Source organism: Coregonus clupeaformis, chromosome 24 (genome assembly GCF_020615455.1).
Source record: "Coregonus clupeaformis isolate EN_2021a chromosome 24, ASM2061545v1, whole genome shotgun sequence".
Taxonomy (NCBI): Eukaryota; Metazoa; Chordata; class Actinopteri; order Salmoniformes; family Salmonidae; genus Coregonus; species Coregonus clupeaformis.
Genome location: NC_059215.1, coordinates 58,529,616 through 58,553,271, shown reverse-complemented (window position 1 = coordinate 58,553,271; position 23,656 = coordinate 58,529,616). Strand labels below are relative to the sequence as shown.

The 23,656-nt window shown below is 41.9% G+C and overlaps 1 protein-coding gene across 1 annotated transcript; it reads left to right on the top strand.

Annotated features, from left to right (window-relative positions):
* Nucleotides 1–7,248: 7,248 nt before the first annotated feature.
* On the top strand, nt 7,249–14,348 carry LOC121537562 (respirasome Complex Assembly Factor 1-like). The gene is made up of 4 exons (XM_041845166.1): nt 7,249–7,356; nt 11,543–11,646; nt 11,947–12,076; nt 14,307–14,348. The coding sequence occupies exons 1-4, from the start codon at nt 7,249–7,251 to the stop codon at nt 14,346–14,348; spliced, it is 384 nt and encodes a 127-aa protein (XP_041701100.1).
* Nucleotides 14,349–23,656: the final 9,308 nt, after the last annotated feature.

Sequence of the window (23,656 nt, the reverse complement as noted above, 5' to 3'; positions counted from 1 at the left end):
TGCTGTTGCTTAATCATTTCTATGGAGTTTAAGATCTCACAAAGAATTGCTGCAAAAATACAAAACAGAACACAGTTGTGTTTTATCCCTCACATCCTTTCAGTAGTTAGTTATAAAGGATAATAAAGATACATATAAACAACCTAATCACATTATACAGTGGGGGAAAAAAGTATTTAGTCAGCCACCAATTGTGTAAGTTCTCCCACTTAAAAAGATGAGAGAGGCCTGTAATTTTCATCATAGGTACACGTCAACTATAACAGACAAATAGAGAAAAAAAAATCCAGAAAATTACATTGTAGGATTTTTAATGAATATATTTGCAAATTATGGTGGAAAATAAGTATTTGGTCACCTACAAACAAGCAAGATTTCTGGCTCTCACAGACCTGTAACTTCTTCTTTAAGAGGCTCCTCTGTCCTCCACACGTTACCTGTATTAATGGCACCTGTTTGAACTTGTTATCCGTATAAAAGACACCTGTCCACAACCTCAAACAGTCACACTCCAAACTCCACTATGGCCAAGACCAAAGAGCTGTCAAAGGACACCAGAAACAAAATTGTAGACCTGCACCAGGCTGGGAAGACTGAATCTGCAATAGCTAAGCAGCTTGGTTTGAAGAAATCAACTGTGGGAGCAATTATTAGGAAATGGAAGACATACAAGACCACTGATAATCTCCCTCGATCTGGGGCTCCACGCAAGATCTCACCCCGTGGGGTCAAAATGATCACAAGAACGGTGAGCAAAAATCCCAGAACCACACGGGGGGACCTAGTGAATGACCTGCAGAGAGCTGGGACCAAAGTAACAAAGCCTACCACCAGTAACACACTACGCCGCCAGGGACTCAAATCCTGCAGTGCCAGACGTGTCCCCCTGCTTAAGCCAGTACATGTCCAGGCCCGTCTGAAGTTTGCTAGAGTGCATTTGGATGATCCAGAAGAGGATTGGGAGAATGTCATATGGTCAGATGAAACCAAAATATAACTATTTGGTAAAAACTCAACTCGTCGTGTTTGGAGGACAAAGAATGCTGAGTTGCATCCAAAGAACACCATACCTACTGTGAAGCATGGGGGTGGAAACATCATGCTTTGGGGCTGTTTTTCTGCAAAGGGACCAGGACGACTGATCCGTGTAAAGGAAAGAATGAATGGGGCCATGTATCGTGAGATTTTGAGTGAAAACCTCCTTCCATCAGCAAGGGCATTGAAGATGAAACGTGGCTGGGTCTTTCAGCATGACAATGATCCCAAACACACCGCCCGGGCAACGAAGGAGTGGCTTCGTAAGAAGCATTTCAAGGTCCTGGAGTGGCCTAGCCAGTCTCCAGATCTCAACCCCATAGAAAATCTTTGGAGGGAGTTGAAAGTCCGTGTTGCCCAGCGACAGCCCCAAAACATCACTGCTCTAGAGGAGATATGCGTGGAGGAATGGGCCAAAATACCAGCAACAGTGTGTGAAAACCTTGTGAAGAGTTACAGAAAACGTTTGACCTGTGTCATTGCCAACAAAGGGTATATAACAAAGTATTGAGAAACTTTTGTTATTGACCAAATACTTATTTTCCACCATAATTTGCAAATAACATAAAACATCCTACTATGTGATTTTCTGGATTATTTTCTTCTCAATTTGTGTCATAGTTGACGTGTACCTATGATGAAAATTACAGGCCTCTCTCATCTTTTTAAGTGGGAGAACTTGCACAATTGGTGGCTGACTAAATACTTTTTTCCCCCACTGTAGATTACATTTTAGTCATTTAGCAGACGCTCTTATCCAGAGCGACTTACAGTTAGTGAGTGCATACATTTTTTCATACTGGCCCCCCGTGGGAAACGAACCCACAACCCTGGCGTTGCAAGCGCCATGCTCTACCAACTGAGCTACAGGGGACCCGGGGTCAGGGGTGGGCAACTTTGATGTTGGTGGGGGCCACAATATGTACCTTACATGTAACACTTATGATCACACACTGGCTGCTGCTGTTGTTGAATGTTTGGCTCAATCCTTGTTGGCCTATCAGAATTCCCAGGTGTCTCTCTTCTGTCCTCTGGAGGTCTGAAAACTGGTGCAGGTGGTAAACCCTTAGAGGTGTTTGACTGGCCCTTCAGTGGAAACCTTTCCTTTGGCTCCTCATCCTCACTTTCAGTGGCACTGAATATTTGTGTATTTGTGCCCCTGATGTTAAAAATATAAGGTTATTGAACTCATAAGAACGACCAGTGAAGTAAACATATGTTGGATATTTAAGCCATCCACTGAGAAATGTTATTTTTTTAAAATCATATTTGTTATACCTTCCTTTTCTCTTCATATATGCAGGGTGGTCATCATCCTCAGTCTGAAGATCAGATTGGACCACAGCCATAGGAAGCTTACGGCCTCTTCATATGTGTCTCTAAGGGAATATTAATGTATTGTGTTTAGATTGCAGATACATATTGTTGTCTCAGGTGATTGATGTCATTTATAAATAGTTGACTGCAAATATAACAGTAACTCACCTCTAGTGTACCTGATGTTCACATCAAACAAACCCCATGTTTCGTCAGGTGCTTCTTGACGTTTCACTGCCCTTGTGCAGCGTTCTGTGGATGTATAAGGGGGCCAGTAGCTCATGCCATCCTGGACCCATGATGAAGGCACAACTTCGGTCTCCTTCTTCTTGTTATTCCATATTCAAGAGCCCAATTCACCAAGTAGCCTTTGAAACGGTCCGTTGGACTTTCAACCTCATCATCAACCATCTCCTCGACATCATCACCCTCATCATCAACGTTCTCCTCAGCATCAACCTCACCCTGACCTCCACCTTCTCCTACACCTGCAGTGTCCATCAAAGCATCCACAAACAGTTCATCCTCAAAGTCCTGACCACTGAACAAAATTTCCTCAGCGGCCTCATTGGACATATAAAATGTCTGAGGAACAGCAGCAATTTCTACATGAAGTGTAGACTGCTCTTGTTGGATAGATGTCCGAAATCTTGACACGTTTGCAGTACACCTTCGCCGGATGTTTGAAGTCACACTATACTATAAATACTTCGCAGTAATTTCTGCCAAACGCTGACGTTGAGGGCCGGAGCACTAAAGGGCATATACAGCTGCAAAATTATCTGTTTATCTGGTTTTACTATTTATAGGTATGTGTTTGGGTAAAAATAACATTTTGTTTTATTCTATAAACTACTGACAACATTTCTCCCAAATTCCAAATAAAAATATTGTCATTTAGAGCATTTATTTGCAGAAAATGACAACTGGTCAAAATAACAAAAAAGATGCAGTGTTGTCAGACCTCGAATAATGCAAAGAAAATAAGTTCATGTTCATTTTTAAACAACACAATAGTAATGTTTTAACTTAGGAAGAGTTCAGAAATCAATATTTGGTGGAATAACCCTGATTTTCAATCACAGCTTTCATGCGTCTTGGCATGCTCTCCACCAGTCTTTCACATTGATGTTGGGTGACTTTATGCCACTCCTGGCGCAGAAATTCAAGCAGCTCGGCTTTGTTTGATGGCTTGTGACCATTCGTCTTCCTCTTGATCACATTCCAGAAGTTTTCAATGGGGTTCAGGTCTGGAGATTGGGCTGGCCATGACAGGGTCTTGATCTGGTGGTCCTCCATCCATTGATTGACCTGGCTGTGTGGCATGGCGCATTGTCCTGCTGGAAAAACCAATCCTCAGAGTTGGGGAACAATGTCAGAGCAAAAGGAAGCAAGTTTTCTTCCAGGACAACCTTGTACGTGGCTTGATTCATGCGTCCTTCACAAAGACAAATCTGCCTGATTCCAGCCTTGCTGAAGCACCCCCAGATCATCACTGATCCTCCACCAAATTTCACAGTGGGTGCAAGACACTATGGCTTGTAGGCCTCTCCAGATCTCCGTCTAACCTTTAGACGACCAGGTGTTGGGCAAAGCTGAAAATTGGACTCATCAGAGAAGATGACCTTACTCCAGTCCTCTACGGTCCAATCCTTATGGTCTTTTGCAAACCTCAGCCTGGCTCTTCTTTGCTTCTCATTGATGAAGGGCTTTTTTCTAGCTTTGCATGACTTCAGCTTTGCACGACTTCAGCCCTGCCCCTAGGAGCCTGTTTCGAACCGTCCTCGCCGTGCACTTCACCCCAGCTGCCGCTTGCCATTCTTTTTGTAGGTCAGTTGATGTCATCCTACAGTTGTTGAGTGACATTCGAATGAGTTGGCGGTCATCCCGGTCAGTAGAGTCGTTTTCACCCTCTGCCTGTCTGTAGCTTTGTTGTCCCCAATGTCTGCTGCTTGACCTTGTTCTTATGAACCGCCGTCTTTGAAATTTTAAGGATAGAAGCAACCTGAAGCTCACTGTATCACTCTGCTAGTAAAGCCAGAATTGAACCCTTCATTTCCTCACTCAAAACTTTCCTTTTCAACTCTTTTGGCATGGTCAATAGTTATTTTTTGATTAATATTACTTTTGAGGTACTATTAGCACTGTTTTTGCCATCCAGCTGGTCCTATTGCAAGCGGATAGCGATGACCACAGCAGTGGTTTTTATACTTTTCCTCGTTAAATAAGATTTGGTTAATGTGATCACCTAATCAGTACCTCATTCAGCAGAATGAGGTGTGCCTGTGTTGGAATTCAACAGACACTGGAATGAAATGGCTGTCATACATGTAGAGATGCTGATTTAAGAAACATTTGCAGCGGTCTCTTAATTTTTTCCACAGCTGTATAGCGACTTGCATTAATTCTTAGGAACCTTAATCACCTTTGTTGGCTGAATAGCTGGCTGGCTGCAGGAGGAAGAGCTGAGACCACTGCTGGAATTAGCTGGCAGGCTAGAGAGACAGAGCAGAGATTTCTAGGTGTCAAAGTGACTGCATTAACATTCAAAAACTTGTCATTTTCAGGGAACACTCACCTTGATTAATCAGAAGAGGTTGGTTTGCAGTTTGCTGTAAATTAACATCACAGACATCACAATCTGATTGCTGATTATGAAACATGTTAGAAATCCGTTACCGTTGGTCATTTTATGTGTTGATATCCTACTCAGTCCTATAAATTAACGTTAGGCTACTGCAACCTGCCTTTTCACAAGCGATAGTAAAATAACTTTTTTGCAGAATATTATTACAAAAATATCCTGTTACTTAATGTCCATATTGGATAAGAAATATTATTTACCGTTTAAGTTTAACGTTATATTGTAAACACAATCACAGAAACACATAACGTGAACGTACTGATTTCCCGATCATTTTACCAGACCATTTAGCAAACGATACCACAAACAAAATATCATAAATAGATTACCTTTAACATTAGAACTGTCACAAAATAACAATAATTAGCTGGCTAGCTATTTTGTTTCCATCTTAACAAAAGGGGTCTACCTACCGTCTTGATGGTCGAGCTCTAGTGACAGTTTATGACAGTTGAAATAGCTAGCGCCTCATTAACTCCTGCGCTGGTAGACAGGAAGTAGATCTGCTCTGGACGTTTCAACTCAACGAGTAGCAATACTGAATACGTCCGCGCAAAATGACTTTCAAAGCAGAAATCTAAAATTATTTTTCTTCCATATCAATTCTATTTGAACTACCATTTTATGGAAAAAATTAATGAATAATGAAATGTTAATTATATAAAGCAGCCCGTGTAATCATCTGCCAGAGAGTAGCCACAATCGGCCCGAGCCCCAAGTAATACATTTGGGCCAGATAACTCACACCGGAATCGGCCCGAGCTCAATCCCCGCATCCTAGCCATAAGTAATACTGCGAAGGCGGGCCGGACTCGGGCCACATGACTTCGGCCGATTCTGACTCTCAGCCGGAATCGGCCCAGATCCACTGTGCTAGCTGGGAAATGTGTTACCATCGCGCCAAACAGTGCTCGTGATAAACAGCGTTATCGGATACTGATTATATATATTGAGCACCTACCCACTACTGATATTACCTTTAAACAACTTATAATCAAGCAACATTTCACTGGCATATCGGCTGCTGACTGGTCGAGTAACCTCTTATGCCAGGAAATCCTTCATAAGGATTAGTGACACGTCCAATAAATACATCGCCATCCAGACAGACTGACAGGAACCTCTGACTGGGATTTTGTGCTGTATCGCCACTATCTCTCTACAACACACACACACATACTCTCTAGCCATTATCTGGCAGCATCCGGACTCACAACAGTTTGTGTCACCGCTGCGCTGACCCTCTAGCTGAGGCGTTTCAGGCGATAAATCTGTGTTGTTATTGCTACAAGAACAAACTCTTTGATCTGAGGCAACGATCGGCTCAAATATGAACGGCTTCAGCAGGTTTATTGGCTCCTTATGTCAGAAGCGTCAGTGACGTGGATGTGGTGTAGGAGTCAAACGCAGGACACAGAAGCTTCGTCCAACCGACTTTACTAAACGAAAAAATAAACACTGGCCTCAACTAATCAGGAGGCGAACTATACGCAGCAGTGCGTAAAACACCAAAATGCAATAGCGCACGAAACACAGTGCGACTATCCTAAATATACAAAAATGCGAAAACGAGCAGCACCAAAAGACAGGCGGAACAATTACACACAACACACGACTAACAAAACGAGAAACTTATAGGAGACATAATTAACACTAAAAGGAAACAGGTGTACAAAGAAGACAAAACCAAACAAACATCGATAACATACAACGGTGGTAGCTAGTACTCCGGGGACGACGACCGCCGAAGCCTGCCCGAGCAAGGAGAAGGAGCAGCCTCGGCCGAAACCGTGACACCTTAACTAACATTATTTCATTCTCTGTAAAAAACTCATTATCTTCTTGGCTCCCTAACTAACATTATTTCATTATCTGTAATAAACTAATTATCCGACTCGGAGCCACTCGGTAAAGTCAGCCATTTTTGGGAGTTCCAACATTTTCTCTTCTACCAGTGACGCAACAATGCCAATATTGCGATTTACAGTTAGAGTTAGCTGGCGTTCTAAATCCTAGTGTTCCCATTCCCCTTTAAATTGTCACTGGCAGGACATCTTAGCACGACCTGGCAACCCTGCCTCCGCGAAAGCAGTCCGTCGGGTCAGCAGTGAGGTTATTCCCTAGCCCTTTCTAAACATTTGACAATAGTAATCGATTGAAATATACGACGGGAACCATATAAGACCACCGTAAGGTTTGTGGCACGTGGGGCTTTATTTAACGTCAGCAGAACACGGTGGTAACAGCAGAGAATGACGAACGGTTCAAAGAGGAAAGAAGAAGTTAATCTCGCCAATGGGGGTGTAAAGCAGTCCACGTGGGTCAAAGTCTTCAACAGTACCGCTCTATGGGAAGAGAAGGTTGGTTTAGCTCATCTGATTATAACTATATGGTGGTTTTTAATGTTTATTTGAAACTAAGTTGGATATTTTGCAGTTTCAAATTGGTTCCCCTCGCCTGATTAGCCAGACGGCTACCTAGCATGCTAACGCGGAGCTAACCACTTCGCTTGCTGGTTGTTAACGGGATCGGGTATCAACCTCTCGTCAGGAACACACAAAAAGTACTTCCGGGTCTTCTTCTTCTTCAATGAGGTTTAACGGCGGTTGGCATCCAATTTGTTGCATTACCGCTACCTACTAGACTGGAGTACAACTCCCTTTTCTTTTCCTTGAAAAATAAAATAAAACAAAGCAAAGAAATACCCTACCATCTAACACTACACACACAAATTCAAAACTATTGCTAATAATTAACCCCACCCTTCTCCACTATTTAAATATACTCACTCCTACCTCATGCCCTCAACCTGAAATGATGGGACATCACCACTTAACACTCTTTGTAACTCTTCTGCTGTCAAGTCTCGCACACCCAAATATCTCTCTGCAGCTGCAGCTGCCACCACAACCTCAGTTTTCTTTGACTTACGTTCCATCCCTGCAGTACAATTAATAACCATTGCTATAAACACTAAAAATCCAATCTTACTGAAACATATATAACTTGCTTGCCTATCCCACTGTACTGGTACCTATCTCCTACTCTCACCACTCCCCCCCCTTGACCGCTCTTCCTCTACTTTCTTCACCGCCTCCGCATATGACAATTTCTTCTCTACTCTTACCCTGGAAACCCCAACCTGCTTCTCTCGCACTGGACATGTCTGATCCCTAGCTCCATGGCCACCCCTACAATTAGCACACACCACCACTTTCCCCACTGCTTCACACTCTTTTGTCTCATGCCCTTCTGCACACTTCTCACACCTTGGAATCTCCCTCCTACATACTGCTGCCACATGCCCATAAGTTTGACACCTGTAATATCGTAATGTACTCGGCACATAAGCTCGCACAGGATAACTTATATGTCCTAATTTCACTTTGTCAGGCAAAGACTCAACTTCAAAACTCAAAAGAACAGACAATGACTCTTCTGTTTCCCCACTCTCGCCACCCTGTTTACGTCGCACCAAACGACGAGCATCACACACACCGGGAATCTTCTCCTTCAGTTGATCCACTTTTACATTTACTGCTACCCCAGTAATCACTCCTTTCAATGGCGCCCTTTTCTTGAGAGCGAAACAATTCACAATTCTTTCCTCCATTTGTTTAACTCTGAGCGCCTTCTCCCTCTGCCCAACAGAAACATAAATAATTATCACTAGACCACTTCTGGTTACCCTCACCGATTCCACTATACCCAACGCTTTTTTCACCCTTGCTGAAACCACAAATGGATCAGCCAAAAGGCAAGGATCCAGTTTTTCCACAAACTTCACTCCTACTGTCACAGACTCATCTTTATCCTTACCCTCTGTGCAAGCTTCTGGCTCCGAGCACTTCACCACACCTACCACCTCCGATACTTCACCCTCATTCACTTCCATTTCTCCTCCTGTCTTCAGCTCACTTTGCTTACATTTCCTACCACTCTTCTTTAACAAACCTTCTCCCTTTTTCCGCCATTTTTTCCAGACTCAAACTCAGTCTTCCTCCCTCTCTCTCTTAGACCTCCTCTGCCTCTCTTTTCCCTCCATTCATCCAAGTATACGTCTCCTTATGCATTTCTCCTAACCACCATCGGTTTCTTGCCTTCTCAAAGGACTCCATTTTCCCCGTCCTTTCCCTTCCGGCGTCTATTCTATCCTCTGGACTTGTGTCGACATCTTGGCCTGCGTCTTCCATTGCCCCTTCCACGTGAGCATACGCCGATTTCCCAAAAAAACCTACCGAGGGGCACTGTTTTGCTCACTCGGATGCTTTCTCCTGTGAGACACATCATCGTACTTCCGGGTCACGGAATTTCGGCTATTATCAAAAGAAGTCCCCCACGTAAAAGTACAAAAGTGTCAATAACCTCTATTTATTCATGATATGAAAAATAATTTTCTAAACATGAACAATGATTCATGTTTGTTCATATTTAAGTGACATTTGCATTAAGTTTGAGTTTTGAAACGTTCCAAGGTCAAATTCCCCCAATGCAAATCACTGTAAATGAAATAATTTACATATTGGTTTATAGAGCAAAAACTATTCTAGATGCCGCAGTAAAAGTATTGTAGGGAATAGTCAGTAGGGTCTGTAGTATGTATATATGCTGTTATTTCATGGGCCACTGAATTATATGGGGTGTTGCTGTCCTTTAACTCAAATTCCATTGACCACAATGCAAATCACTGTATATGGATTACAGTCACTTTGCTACCAGTCACTTTCTCCTCCTCCCCTGCCTACATGTACATATCTACCTTAACCACTCCAGTATCCCTGCACATTGTACATTTGGTACTGGCACAGACCCTGTAAATAGCTTACTTTCTTTCTCGTGTGTAAAAGAAAAAAAATCTACTTTACAATATTTGATATTGAATACTGCATTGTTGGGAAAGATCTAGCAAATAAGCATTTCACTGTACTTGTACATGTGACAATAAAACTTGAAACTTATTTGAAACTTCTGTGTAACTGTTGATGATCAATTTGATGAATTACCTTCATTGTGATATTTGTTATGAATAAAGTATGCTTTTTTTGACCAAATGTACTTGCATCTCTCTTGACTTTTTCAATAAACATATTGTATGTTGTATTTTTTACAAAGTGTCCACCAAAAGGAAGATTATATGATATTTGTATTTTACATGATAAGGTATTTTGTTATGACAATATATGCGTCCTATGACACTGTACTATATTGAACCGTATAGTGTCCAGTCACCCTGTTTTAAGCTGTTCGACCACAGTAAAAGTCCAGCAACCCTTCCTATGACTTAGCTTTTTGTTAAGACTCAACCTACTGAGTCATTTCCACCCCATTTTAGCTGAGACGGGTAGTAGACAGTCCAATTCAGTGTATTGCATTGGGGGCTATGGGGGGGCGGAGTAAAAAGCCAGAAACAGTCCGTACGAAACAATCCCTCTCCAAAACTAAACATATTTGGTTAGTAGAGTCCCTAATGAGTCTTTTCTACCTCACCTTAGCTGAAACAGGTAGCACACCTTTTCCTCTACAGTCAAATATGTATTCCATATACAGTGTACTGCATTGTTCTGTTGCATGGGTAAATTGTCACAAACTCTGAATGACCAAATAATTAGTATTTATTAGCAACAGTACGACAAATGCTGGGCACAGCACATAGCGTTATGGTTTCACAGAACTAGGATAAGGCACGAGGCTATAAGCCACTAGGCCATATAATCATCCAGGAATACATCTCAAGCGAACTGGAAATACATTAAAACCGTGATAGGATCTGTAAGAACCAATAAACACTTTTAAGCATCAGCCATATACATAACATACATCTTAAAAACAGCCATTTCTCAATGCGCTACACCTTATTCTTTATATTATATAAAATAGTAATTATCTTTAGTTTCGATTTTTCCTTGATGTAGTTATAATTTAGTATCAATTTTAACATGCACTATGACTATGCAAAGCTTAAAAAATATATTGATTTCGTATCATACACAGCTTTTTACTGCAGACTTCTATTTTGAAGGCAACATAAAAAAAAAAACGGTAGTCAATGTTGCTGCCAGGACGCTAATTCTACTGCAATGATGCTAATGGTACGGGTAACGTCGGGGTCAGCTAGGCTCGGGACATGGCTGGGGGATCTGATTGCCCTCTCTCTCAAGTGCCAACGATAGTTGTGACTCCTATGATATTGTATTTTCCCAAGTGTCTCAGTGTCAAGATAAGGGTTGTGTCGTGGCCTTTGCTACAGTCAAGATTAACGCTAATACATCAGACCCTTTGATCTTTGAGTAGGCATTAGTTTCACCCCCCTCAGTGACTGAATTCAAGAGTAGTCAACAGCAAGGTTAGCACAGTAGCTGTCAGCTCTCAAGCTTACCATATAGCTCCAGTGTTTACACTACACTCGTAGCTACGGCTACTATCTGCAGGAGATACATATAGGATACTGTATCAATATGATTGCATGTTATTCATTTGTATGATATTGCTTGTTCTTGTTTGAAACAACTTATTAATGTTTCTCCTTTCCTTCTTCTTACTCTCCAGGGTGAGTTTTTAGATGTGATCTACTGGATTCGGCAGATCATCGCTGTCATCCTTGGAGTAATATGGGGCGTTGCACCACTAAAAGTCTTCCTTGAAGTAGCCATGTAAGTATCATCTAGAATCCATGATCAAAATGCCTGCACTCTTTTTGCACTCAATGTGGGCCTGCAGGACCAGCAGAGAACAATGGTTTGACACATCTCTCCACGATATGTCCCCTTGACGCAATAACCTATTGCAGTGTTACTCTTCTTATTTTACAACAACATTTATTTTACAACATAAACATATTTTGAGTCTAGCTTCCCTCTCTTGTTCCCTTCCTGGTTGTTTCCAAACAACAGAAACTATGCCCTAACTTCAATGACTCCATCTCAGTCTAACACTACCACCTCGTCCTCCAGATTCTGTGTCATCAATGCGGGGGTCCTGTATATGTACTTCAGTAGCTTTCAGCAGGTGGACGAGGACGAGTATGGTGGAATGTGGGAGCTCACCAAAGAAGGTTTCATGACATCCTTTGCATTATTCCAGGTACGCACACAATAGTTTGTTAAACCTCTGTGGAACTGATGATGCAGGCATCATATGTACAGTGCATTCGGAAAGTATTCAGACCCCTTGACTTTTTCCACATTTTGTTACGTTACAGCCTTATTCTAAAATGGATTAAATATTATTTTCTCATCAATCTACACACGATACCCCATAATAACAAAGTGAAATGTTTTTTTTTGTTCATTTGTTGCTAATTTATAAAAATATATAAAACGGATACCTTATTTACATAAGTATTCAAACCCTTTGCTATGAAACTCGAAATTCAAATCAAATCAAATCAATTTTATTGGCCACATGTGCCGAATACAACAGGTGCAGACATTACAGTGAAATGCTTACTTACAGCCCTTAACCAACAGTGCATTTATTGTTAATAAAAAAGTAAAATAAAACAACAACAAAAAAGTGTTGAGAAAAAAGAGCAGAAGTAAAATAAAATAACAGTAGGGAGGCTATATATACAGGGGGGTACCGGTGCAGAGTCAATGTGCGTGGGCACCGGCTAGTAGAGGTAGTTGAAGTAATATGTACATGTGGAAATTGAGCTCAGGTGCATCTTGTTTCCATTGATCATCCTTGAGATGTTTCTACCACTTGATTGGAGTACACCTGTGGTAAATTCAATTGATTGGACATGATTTGGAAAGGCACACACCTGTCTATATAAGGTCCCACAGTTGACAGTGCATGTCAGAGCAAAAACCAAGCCATGAGGTCGAGACAGGATTGTGTCGAGGCACAGATCTGGGGAAGGGTACCAAAACATTTCTGCAGCATTGAAGGTCCTCAAGAACACAGTGGCCTCCATCATTCTTAAATGGAAGAAGTTTGGAACCACCAAGACTCTTCCTAGAGATGGCCGCCCGGCCAAACTAAGCAATCGGAGAGAAGGGCCTTGGTCAGGGAGGTGACCATGAATCCGATAATCCCACTGACAGAGCTCCAGAGTTCCTCTGTGCAGATGGGAGAACCTTCCAGAAAGACAACCATCTCTGCAGCACTCCACCAGTCAGGCCTTTATGGTAGAGTGGCCAGATGGAAGCCACTCCTCAGTAAAAGGCACATGACAGCCCGCTTGGAGTTTGTCAAAAGGCACCTAAAGGACTCTCAGACCATGAGAAACAAGATTCTCTGGTCTGATGAAACCAAGATTGAACTCTTTGGCCTGAATGGCAAGTGTCAGGTCTGGAGGAAACCTGGCACCATCCCTACGGTGAAGCGTGGTGGTGGCAGCATCATGCTGTGGGGATGTTCTTCAGCGGCAGGGACTGGGAGACTAGTCAGGATCGAGGGAAAGATGAACGGAGCAAAGTACAGGGAGATCCTTGATGAGAACCTGCTCCAGAGCCCTCAGGACCTCAGACTGGGCTGAAGGTTTACCTTCCAACAGGACAACGACCCTAAGCACACAGCCAAGACAATGCAGAAGTGGCTTCGGGACAAGTCTCTGAATGTCCTTCAGTGGCCCAGCCAGAGCCCGGACTTGAACCCGATCGAACATCTTTGGAGAGACCTGAAAATAGCTGTGCAGCGACGCTCCGCATCCAACCTGACAGAGCTTGAGAGGATCTGCAGAGAAGAATGGGAGAAACTCCCCAAATACAGGTGTGCCAAGCTTGTAGCGTCATACCCAAGAACACTCGAGGCTGTAAACGCTGCCAAAGGTGCTTCAACAAAGTACTGATTAAAGGGTCTGAATACTTATGTAAATGTAATATTTCATTTTATTTTTTATTTTATACATTTGTAAACATTTAAAAAAACCTGTTTTTACTTTGTCATTATGGGGTATTGTGTGTAAATTGATAAGGAAAAAAACAATTTAATCCATTTTAGAATAAGGCTGTAACGTAACAAAATGTGGAAAAAGTCAATGGGTCTGAATACTTAACCAAATGCACTGTATTTTGTAGTCAGTGGAAAGTTTTTGCATGCTTTTGTTCCAGGTTAGCAGCAGCACTAACACATCTGAAATAACAGCGTTATGTGATGCTCTATTAAGAGTTTGTTTATTTTGTTTAGTTTCATGTGAACTTTTTTGCATGGTTTCGGTACGCTTGTGCGGTTCTAAGAATTGAACAAAAACACTTTGTTTTCAGAAGTACTGAAAATAGCCAATAGTCTCTCAAGATCTGAATCAGATGCTGATGCCTTATGTGAAAATGTCCTTTATCCATGGCTAACCCTCTCTGTCTACTTCTAGGTGGTGTGGATAATATTTGACACAGCACTACCTTATGACTGAAGACCTGAGGGGAATCCAATCTATTGGAGACAAAATATGAACATTTCAGTTGAAGTAAAAATGTCAAGACATGAAGCGCATAGAAACTCCATGGTTTCTGGTGTCACCACCCACACCTGGTACCCCTCTGTATGCAGTGCATTGTGGGAAACACAGTTTGAAATGAATTACCTTGTAAGACCATCAGGTTAGGTTATGGCCCTGTTAGAATACTTTATGGGTGCGTGTCAATAGTCTAACATGGCTTCCTCTCCTCGTCAACTTTTATCTGCACTGTCCTGTAAACTCAGGACTGATGAGGGAATGTAGTGGATGCCACTCTGAAATTTACTCTCACCTGTCCAGTTCTTTCATATCAATGCAGATAAAGTAAAGGAGATCTTTATAGACTATTAAGATGCAACCCTTGCGGCCATCCATCTGTATTCCCCCCTAACTTTCTAGTTGATCACTGATGTGACAGAAATGGGTTGGTGAAAGCAAGTGCTCAGCCATATTGTTTCCACCTACCCACCCAGGCTAGATCAGTGGAATCTTCATGGAGAGATGAAAGGAAACATGCATCTCTGAAGTGTTGGAATGGGGCGTATATGTTCAACTTTTAAGCTAAAACTGCCATAATGTATTATTTTTGTCATTTTTCTTTCTCTCAGTAATGGCATTGTATCTATCAGTCAGATATGGTTTTAATTTAACTTGTTTTGTCTTTGTTTTCCTTCATACATAACTTCCAGATCAAAAAGGTGTTACCTAATGTTCTGAGATTATTAATTTAAAACATGTCTGTAAATTCTGTAAAATGTTCCCTTTTATCAAAATCCACATTGTATTAAACTGATTTATTTGTACTTCTGTGATATATCTTGTTTGATGCAACATACACTACCAGTCAAAAGTTTGGACACACCTACTCATTCAACAGTTTCTCTTTATTTGTACTATTTTTTACATTGTAGAATAATAGTGAAGACATAAAAACTATTAAATAACACATATGGAATCATGTAGTAACCAAAAAAGTGTTAAACAAATCAAATATATTTGAGATTCTTCAAATAGCCACCCTTTGCCTTGATGACAGCTTTTCACACTCTTGGCAATAATTTTTTTATGTTTAAATGTTAACAAATGAAAAGAAAGTTGGCGTGCCTTATGCCCTGAAGAAGGTAGGCTAGTCTTCTCCAGGACCGTTAGTCATTCATTACATTCTTATTGGAATCATGTACACTCTTAGAAAAAAGGGTTCCAAAAGGGTTCTTCAGCAGTCCCCATAGGATAACCCTTTTTGGTTCCACGTAGAACCCTTTTTGGGTTCCAGGTAGAACCCTTTGAGGAAAAGGTTCTACATTGAAGACAATAGGGTCCATGCATTTGCAAAAAATTCTAAAAACCTGTTTTTGCTTTGTCATTATGGGGTATTGTTTGTAGATTGATGATGGGGAAAAAACAATTGAATCAATTTCAGAATAAGGCTGTAACGTAACAAAATGTGGAAAAAGTGAAGGGGTCTGAAAACTTTCCGAATGAACTGTATATTTCAGATTCCTGGCGACAGGGGACTCCTACAGGACCATCGGATTCAGAGTCCGAGTTGGACGGTCCACGGTGGCAGGCATTGTCCCCTCTGTGGCACAAGCCATTTGGGACCGTCTGGTCAGCGAATACATGCCTGTCCCCAAGGGGTAAGACTGGAGGGCCATCGCTGCTGAGTTCCTGGAGAGGTGGGATTTCCCCAACTGTCTTGGCACCATTGACGGGAAACATGTAAGTAATCCAGGCTCCACCGTGCTCGGGTTCGCAATTCTACAATTACAAGGGTACATATTCAGTTGTACTCATGGCTGTTGTAGATGCCAACTACTGTTTCTGTGTCATCGATGTTGGTGCTTACAGCAAGGGAAGTGATGGTGGGACCCTCCAGGACTCTGCCTTTGGCCAGGCTCTTCAGGATGGCACCCTGGAGATTCCACCACCTGCATCGCTCCCTGGGGCTGAAGACATGGGACTTCGTCTTGCCTTTGAGGCCCAACCTCATGAGGCCCTACGCTGGACGCCAGCTGCCATTGCCAAGGCCTGTAAGGATTTTCAACAAACGACTGTCCAGGGCATGCGCCTTTGGGATTCTGGCAGCTCGGTGGAGAATGTATCGGAGAGTGCTTGGTCTCAGCCCCTCAAATGTCGATGCCTGCGTGAAGGCCACTTGTGTTCTCCACAACTACTTGCAGAGGGCATCCCAGGAGCCGCTCCGGATGGAGATGGGCACGCCACATGGTCACCTACCTGATGTCACCAGGGCAGTTGCCAACAACGCCCTCAGACAGGCACTCCAGGTGAGGGAGAAGCTGACCACCTACTTCTCATCTCCAGCAGGTGAAATCCCACGGCAGCATGCCGTGGATTGAAACGGCTCTTTTAAGAGCCCCCTAACACAAAGGTTATTTTAAGAACCATCCAAAAAATAGCATTTTTTCCTCCGATTAATTTATGTCTCATTGTCTCCATTTGGAAGTTATATTAAGTGAAATTTGGGAGTAAAGACCACACCTTAACCCCTTCCCTCTCCCACTAACATCAGTATTATACACACCTGGCATGGGACATTAGTTGAGCAGAAGCTCTAATTAAGGTTATATGACATACAGTTAGTATGATAACAATGGGAAAGTGTAACCTAGGGTCCATACAAATAGTACAGTTTTCCACCATCTTCACTAGTCTGTCAAAATGCAGGTGGGAAAAAAACTAATTAGGAAGAGAATGGGTTTTTACCTTCATCTTGTCTTAGATCTGCAAAGGTGTAGGGAGGAAATAAGGAGATTAAGTCTAAATGAGATACTAATAAACAAATGAAACAACTGACTATGAAAATTTTTGAACAGGAAAGAACATGACAGGTATGTGTTATAAAAATGTAAAAAGAAAAGAAAAGTATTGAAAGAGGTGTGTGCATGTAAAAATACAAAAATATATGTGTAGCTAAACATGTATTGTATTTTTGGCACAACTGCAGACAGATACAGGGACTACTCATAAAGCCTAGACATAGTAGGGGGACTTCAGACATGGCCATAAAGAGAGAGAGGGCAGGGCACTGGAGATCTGAAGTGCAGAGAGGAGTGGAGGAATGGTTTGTATGTGTGTCTGAAAAAACTAAAAGTGAATGTGTAGCCACAATACAGGTAAACACAAATTTCACCTTTAGTCTTGTAAAAGAACAACAAGAGCATCTGAATTCTCTGGTGTGTGTGTTTCATTTCAGTCGGTTTTCATGCAATCTATGTACAACTAATAATTAATGCTATCCTAAGTATTGAGTAACTATTTACTTTATGAATTCCATGAATTGTATACTCAAAAAGCCCACTAACAAGGACATAGTAAGTCGAATAAGGACAGTTGGAAAATCTCAGTTGCATTTCCTTGATTCCTTGCATCCTCTCTCCTCACCTCCCGCACAAAACCCATTGGAGAAGATCAGCGTGAAGGAACCTTACATTCTCTCTCTCTGACCTTCGCCTCCAATAGGCTTTGAGAAGGAGGCGAGGAGAGAGGACGTGAGGAGTCAAGGAAATACAGTTTAGATTCTCCCATGGAGAGAGAAAGTAATACAGTCAACCCACCCCATCACCAGTCTGCCTTCCTTCTCCACTCTATCTGCCTCTGCTCCATTCCTATGGTTGGCCACCACCATTCATCTCAACAGCCTTCTCAGGCAGAGGGTGATAAAAGGGCGAGGCACTGGAAATGTGAGGTGCCTCAAGGAGAAGAGCAGTGTGTGTGTGTCTCTGTCTCTGAAACAATAAAAAATAATGTGTAGCCATAACACAGCTAAACAAACAAAGGGCCCCTGGATGTCATGGACCAGTCGATGGAACATAACTTCACAAAAAGTTTGAACTCCCTGGTTTTCAGGTGGTTTCAAATGAAATAAATATATTCACCTTTAGTCTTGTAAGAGACCAACGAGAGCATCTGTGAATTCTCCAGTGTGTGAGTTTAAATTCAGTCAATTCAGAAATCTATGTAACACTAATAATGAATGCTATCCTAAGAATTTAGCAACAGTTTACTTTATGAATTGACTGAATTGACATGTGTGTGAAAGGAAAGGTACAATGAGGGAAGGTCAAAACAACAACCAGACAACTCCTTCTCTTCTTCCTGTTCTTCCTGTGAGCTGGTCGGCTAATTTGACTCCATCTCTGGAAGGGAAGAGAAAAACAACACATACAAGCATTACATAATATAACACCATAGAAGATGAGATTTATGTTAACTAAATACTGTTTGTATAGTGTAGTTAGTGGCATAAATATTGGAAAAGTGTGGTAAAGTTGGTAATTCTTGCTGTTTACTCATATAATTTGTATTTCAGATCAAAAGATGAATATGACATGCAAATATTTAAACAGCAAACTGTTGTTTCAGGGTATTTTCTAACCCAGAACCAACAGCTATACATTAGCCTCATATTAATCATTTGATCTGAAAATACCAATTAGCCGACTTGAGTATACTGCAAAAATGACCCACTTTACTTCACTGTCGCAATACTTATGACACTACCTGTGTCATACACACACACACACGCACACACACACACACACACACACACACACACACACACACACACACACACACACACACACACACACACACACACACACACACACACACACACACACATATACACACTTCATTGGCTAGGTTAGCTAGCTAACCACATCTAGAACAAGCTCACTACTAAACTGACCTGGCAATCCTACGATCGTGGACACTTGTCTCCAAGCACCATTTTTTGTGTTGATGTAGCTGTCAGCAGTTGTGTCAAAAAGACACGGTTTTGAGGTTACTGCGAAAATGATTCTCTCCTCCATGTTTCCAACCACATGTGACCGTCTGCAACACGTGTGTAGATACCTGCATTCAGTATAGTTGCATAGCTGCACAAAATGTTCTGCAGCATTGATGCAATGGCGCTGTCAGTGTGATCAAGGCATTAGGCCTACATCAGCACCACCTTGTCAGAAAATCCTAGGGAGAGTCCTGATGGTACATTTAAACTTATTTCTAGTTAGGTACTGAAGACCAGCCAATTACCAACTAACCATAACGGTCTATAGCCTACCATTCCTACTGAGGCAGTCTTCTGCCAACATCAAACAAATATTATTTGAGCGGTGTGTCGCACACGTGCCGTCGTGGGGTCCGCTGAAAAGGTTGGCAGGTCTGGAGTAGAGCGGATGTGAGGAGTTGAGCAGAGATTAATTGGGACAGAGCTCATGTCATTGTTGTAAGTGGAATCTTATGTTGAATGATAAATGTATTATCTCTTTGCACGTATATCTTTGTTCTACTTGTGCTCTTTCCACATATGGCTCTGGCTTGCTGATAACATCTGATCTGATGAGACTCCCTATGCGATTTGTCTGTATTACCGACTGTATTCAATAAAACATCCAATGGCAAATTGAAATAATTTGGGATTCTGTAATTGATAGACAATGGTAGTTCCCAATCAGACAATTAATATAAAACAAATCTGTTTTCCTCAGTGCAATGTTTGGGGAACGCATGGTGTTGTTTTGTCCTCAGTCTTCCTTTGAATGCTGTGTGTACTGATTCAGTTCTAAACAACCATCATCGAGTCCATCCTCAACTCCTCGATCACGGCAACGGATTGTCCGGTCTGCTGAGAGGGTCATTGGCTGCCACCTGCCCTCCATCAAGGTCCTGCACGACTCCAGGGAAAGGAAACATGCAGGAAAGATCATCGCCGACCCCTTCCACCCCTTCTTCCAAAGACTCCCCTCTGGCAAAAGGTTCAGGTCAATCACGACCAATACCTCCCGCTACCTGAGAAGTTTCTTCCCCCGCACCTTGGCCCTCACCAACCAGCCAACTGGTCCACGATGATCCTCTCATCCACAGACTATGCACCCTGCACTATCATCCAGAACTACACATTATTGTTTGCGCTCTCTGCACATCTCTTACATGCATAATTTATAATGTAGCTTAGTGTTCATAGTGTACGTACTGTATGCGGATCTGTGGAAATTCGGCATCTATATATTTTGTCTGTATATTCTGTTAATCGTCTGTCTGTATATTCTGTTTATTGTGGCACCACCATTTTATAGAATCACATTCCTGTACATGCAAATGTACACAGAACAAAAATATAAAATGCAACATGCAACAATTTCTAAGATTTTACTGAGTTACAGTTCATATAAGGAAATTGTCAATTGAAATAAATTAATTAGGCCCTGATCTATGGGATTCACATGACTGGGAATACAGATTTGCATCTGTTGGTCACAGATACCTTTTTTAAAAAGTAGGGGCGTGGATCAGAAAACCAGTCAGTATCTGGTTTGATCACCATTTGCTTCATGCAGCACAACACATCTCCTTCGCATAGAGTTGATCAGGCTGTTGATTGTGGCCTGTGGAATGTTGTCCCACTCCTCTTCAATGGCTGTGAGAAGTTGCTTTACATTGGCGGGAACTAGAACATGCTGTCTTGTACACGTCGATCCAGAGCATCCCAAGTGTGCTCAATGGGTGACGTCTGGTGAGTATGCAGGCCATTACAGAACTGAGACATTTTCAGCTTCCAGGAATTGTATACAGAGCCTTGAGACATGGGCCCGTGCATTATCATGCTGAAACATGAGGTGACGGCGAAGGATGAATGGCACGACAGTGGGCCTCAGGATCTCATCACGGTATCTCTGTGCATTCAAATTGCCATCGATAAAATGCAATTGTGTTCATTGTCCATGGCTTATGCCTGCCCATACCGTAACCCAGCAGATCCCAAACTAGGAGTTTTGAGGGAGCGTGCAATTGGCATTCTGACTGCAGGAATGTCCACCAGAGCTGTTGCCAGAAAATGTCATGTTCAGTTTTCTACCATAAGCCATCTACAACGTCGTTTAGAGAATTTGGCAGTACGTCCAACCGCAGACCACATTTATGGCGTTGTGTGGGGGAGTGGTTTGCTGATGTCATTGTTGTGAACAGGGTGCTCCATGGTGGCGGTGGGGTTATGGTATGGGCAGGCACAAACTACGGACATCGAACGAAATTGTATTTAATCGATGGCAATTTGAATGCACAGAGATACCGTGACAAGATCCTGAGGCCCACTGTCGTGCCATTCATACGCCGCCGTCACGTCATGTTTCAGCATGATAATGCATGGCCACTTGTCACAAGGATCTGTACACAATTCCTGGAAGCTGAAAATGTCCCAGTTCTTCCATATTATTGTTCAGTATATTTGGCAAATAAAGCTTCGTAAATGATATTATAGGTAGGATGGTGGAGTTATGTCACACATGCAACTAACAAAAACATATGGAAATGTCTGCTCTACCCAAAATTACAACCAACTAATTGCAGCATTTTTGCAAAAATGGAAATGGAAATGGGAAAAGTAAGGAACTTGTATTAAAGACCACGATTGGTTAAAGAAAATTGTGAAAAATAAAAAAGTATACCAGTTTCATTTAAGGACCAAAATATTGACAGCCGTGCCATATAGATGGCAAAATAGTTGAAGAGATTTTTGACATACTGATTCCATGGCACATGGTTCATGAACTGATACGCAAAACAACGCCGGCTTTTTTTGGTCACAGGTCCAGGAATGGCTGAAGAATTGCAATATTTACCCGGAGCTAACCCTGTAGATAGCACTACTGGGTGATCTGAAAAGTCATAGTCAATCGATCAATAATATAATAATACTTTTAGCAAAAATGTTTATTTTCAATTTAAAATCTGTAGAAACAATGAGAATAGAAAGGTTCAGAACTTTTGTGAAACATAAAAGCACAGTTGAAAAATGGATGGTGTTAAGAGATAGATGGGAGTGGTTGAATGGAGCTGACGGTTGGGACTAATAACAACTAATAACAACAAGATAACTAATGTAAAACATACTGTGTCCATAAAATGTATATAGGTTAAAGGTTAAGAACTTTTGTGAAAGAGCACAGTTTAAAAGAAAAGGCAAATAGAAATCAAACCGGATGGACATCAGAAATACAGTGCCTTGGAAAAGTATTCATCCCCCTTGCCATTTTTCCTATTTTGTTGCATTACAACCTGTAATTTAAATGGATTTTTATTTGGATTTCATGTAACGGACATACATAAAATAGTCCAAATTGGAGAAGTGAAATGAAAAACAATAACTTGTTTCAAAAAATTCTAAAAAAGTAATAACAGAAAAGTGGTGCGTGCATATGTATTCACCCCCTTTGCTATGAAGCCCCTAAATAAGATCTGGTGCAACCAAGTCACATAATTAGTTAAATAAAGTCCACCTGTGTGCAATCTAAGTGTCACATGATCTCAGTATATATACACCTGTTCTGAAAGGCCCCAGAGTCTGCAACACCACTAAGCAAGGGGCACCTCCAAGCAAGAGGCACCATGAAGACCAAGGAGCTCTCCAAACAGGTCAGGGACAAAGTTATGGAGAAGTACAGATCAGGGTTGGGTTATAAAAAATAACAAAAACTTTGAAAATCCCACGGAGCACCATTAAATCCTGTATTAAAAAATGGAAAGAATATGGCACCACAACAAACCTGCCAAGAGAGGGCCGCCCACCAAAACTCACGGACCAGGCAAGGAGGGCATTAATCAGAGAGGCAACAAAGAGATCAAAGATAACCCTGAAGGAGCAGCAAAGCTCCACAGCGGAGATTGGAGTATCTGTCCATAGGACAACTTTAAGCAGTACACTCCACAGAGCTGGGCTTTACAGAAGCGTGGCCAGAAAAAAGCCATTACTTAAAGAAAAAAATAAGCAAAAACGTTTGGTGTTCACCAAAAGGCATGTGGGAGACTCCCCAAACAAATGGAAGAAAGTGCTCTGGTCAGATGAGACTAAAATTGAGCTTTTTGGCCATCAAGGAAAACGCTATGTCTGGCACAAACGCAACACCTCTCATCATCCCGAGAACACCATCATGAAACATGGTGGTGGCAGCATCATGCTGTGGGGATGTTTTTCATCGGCAGGGACTGGGAAACTGGTCAGAATTGAAGGAATGATGGATGGCGCTAAATACAGGAAAATTATTGAGGGGAAACCTGTTTCAGTCTTCCAGAGATTTGAGACTGGGACGGAGGTTCACCTTCCAACAGGACAATGACCGTAAGCATACTGCTAAAGCAACACTCGAGTGGTTTAAGGGGAAACATTTAAATGTCTTGGAATGGCCTAGTCAAAGCCCAGACCTCAATCCAATTGAGATTCTGTGGTATGACTTAAAGATTGCTGT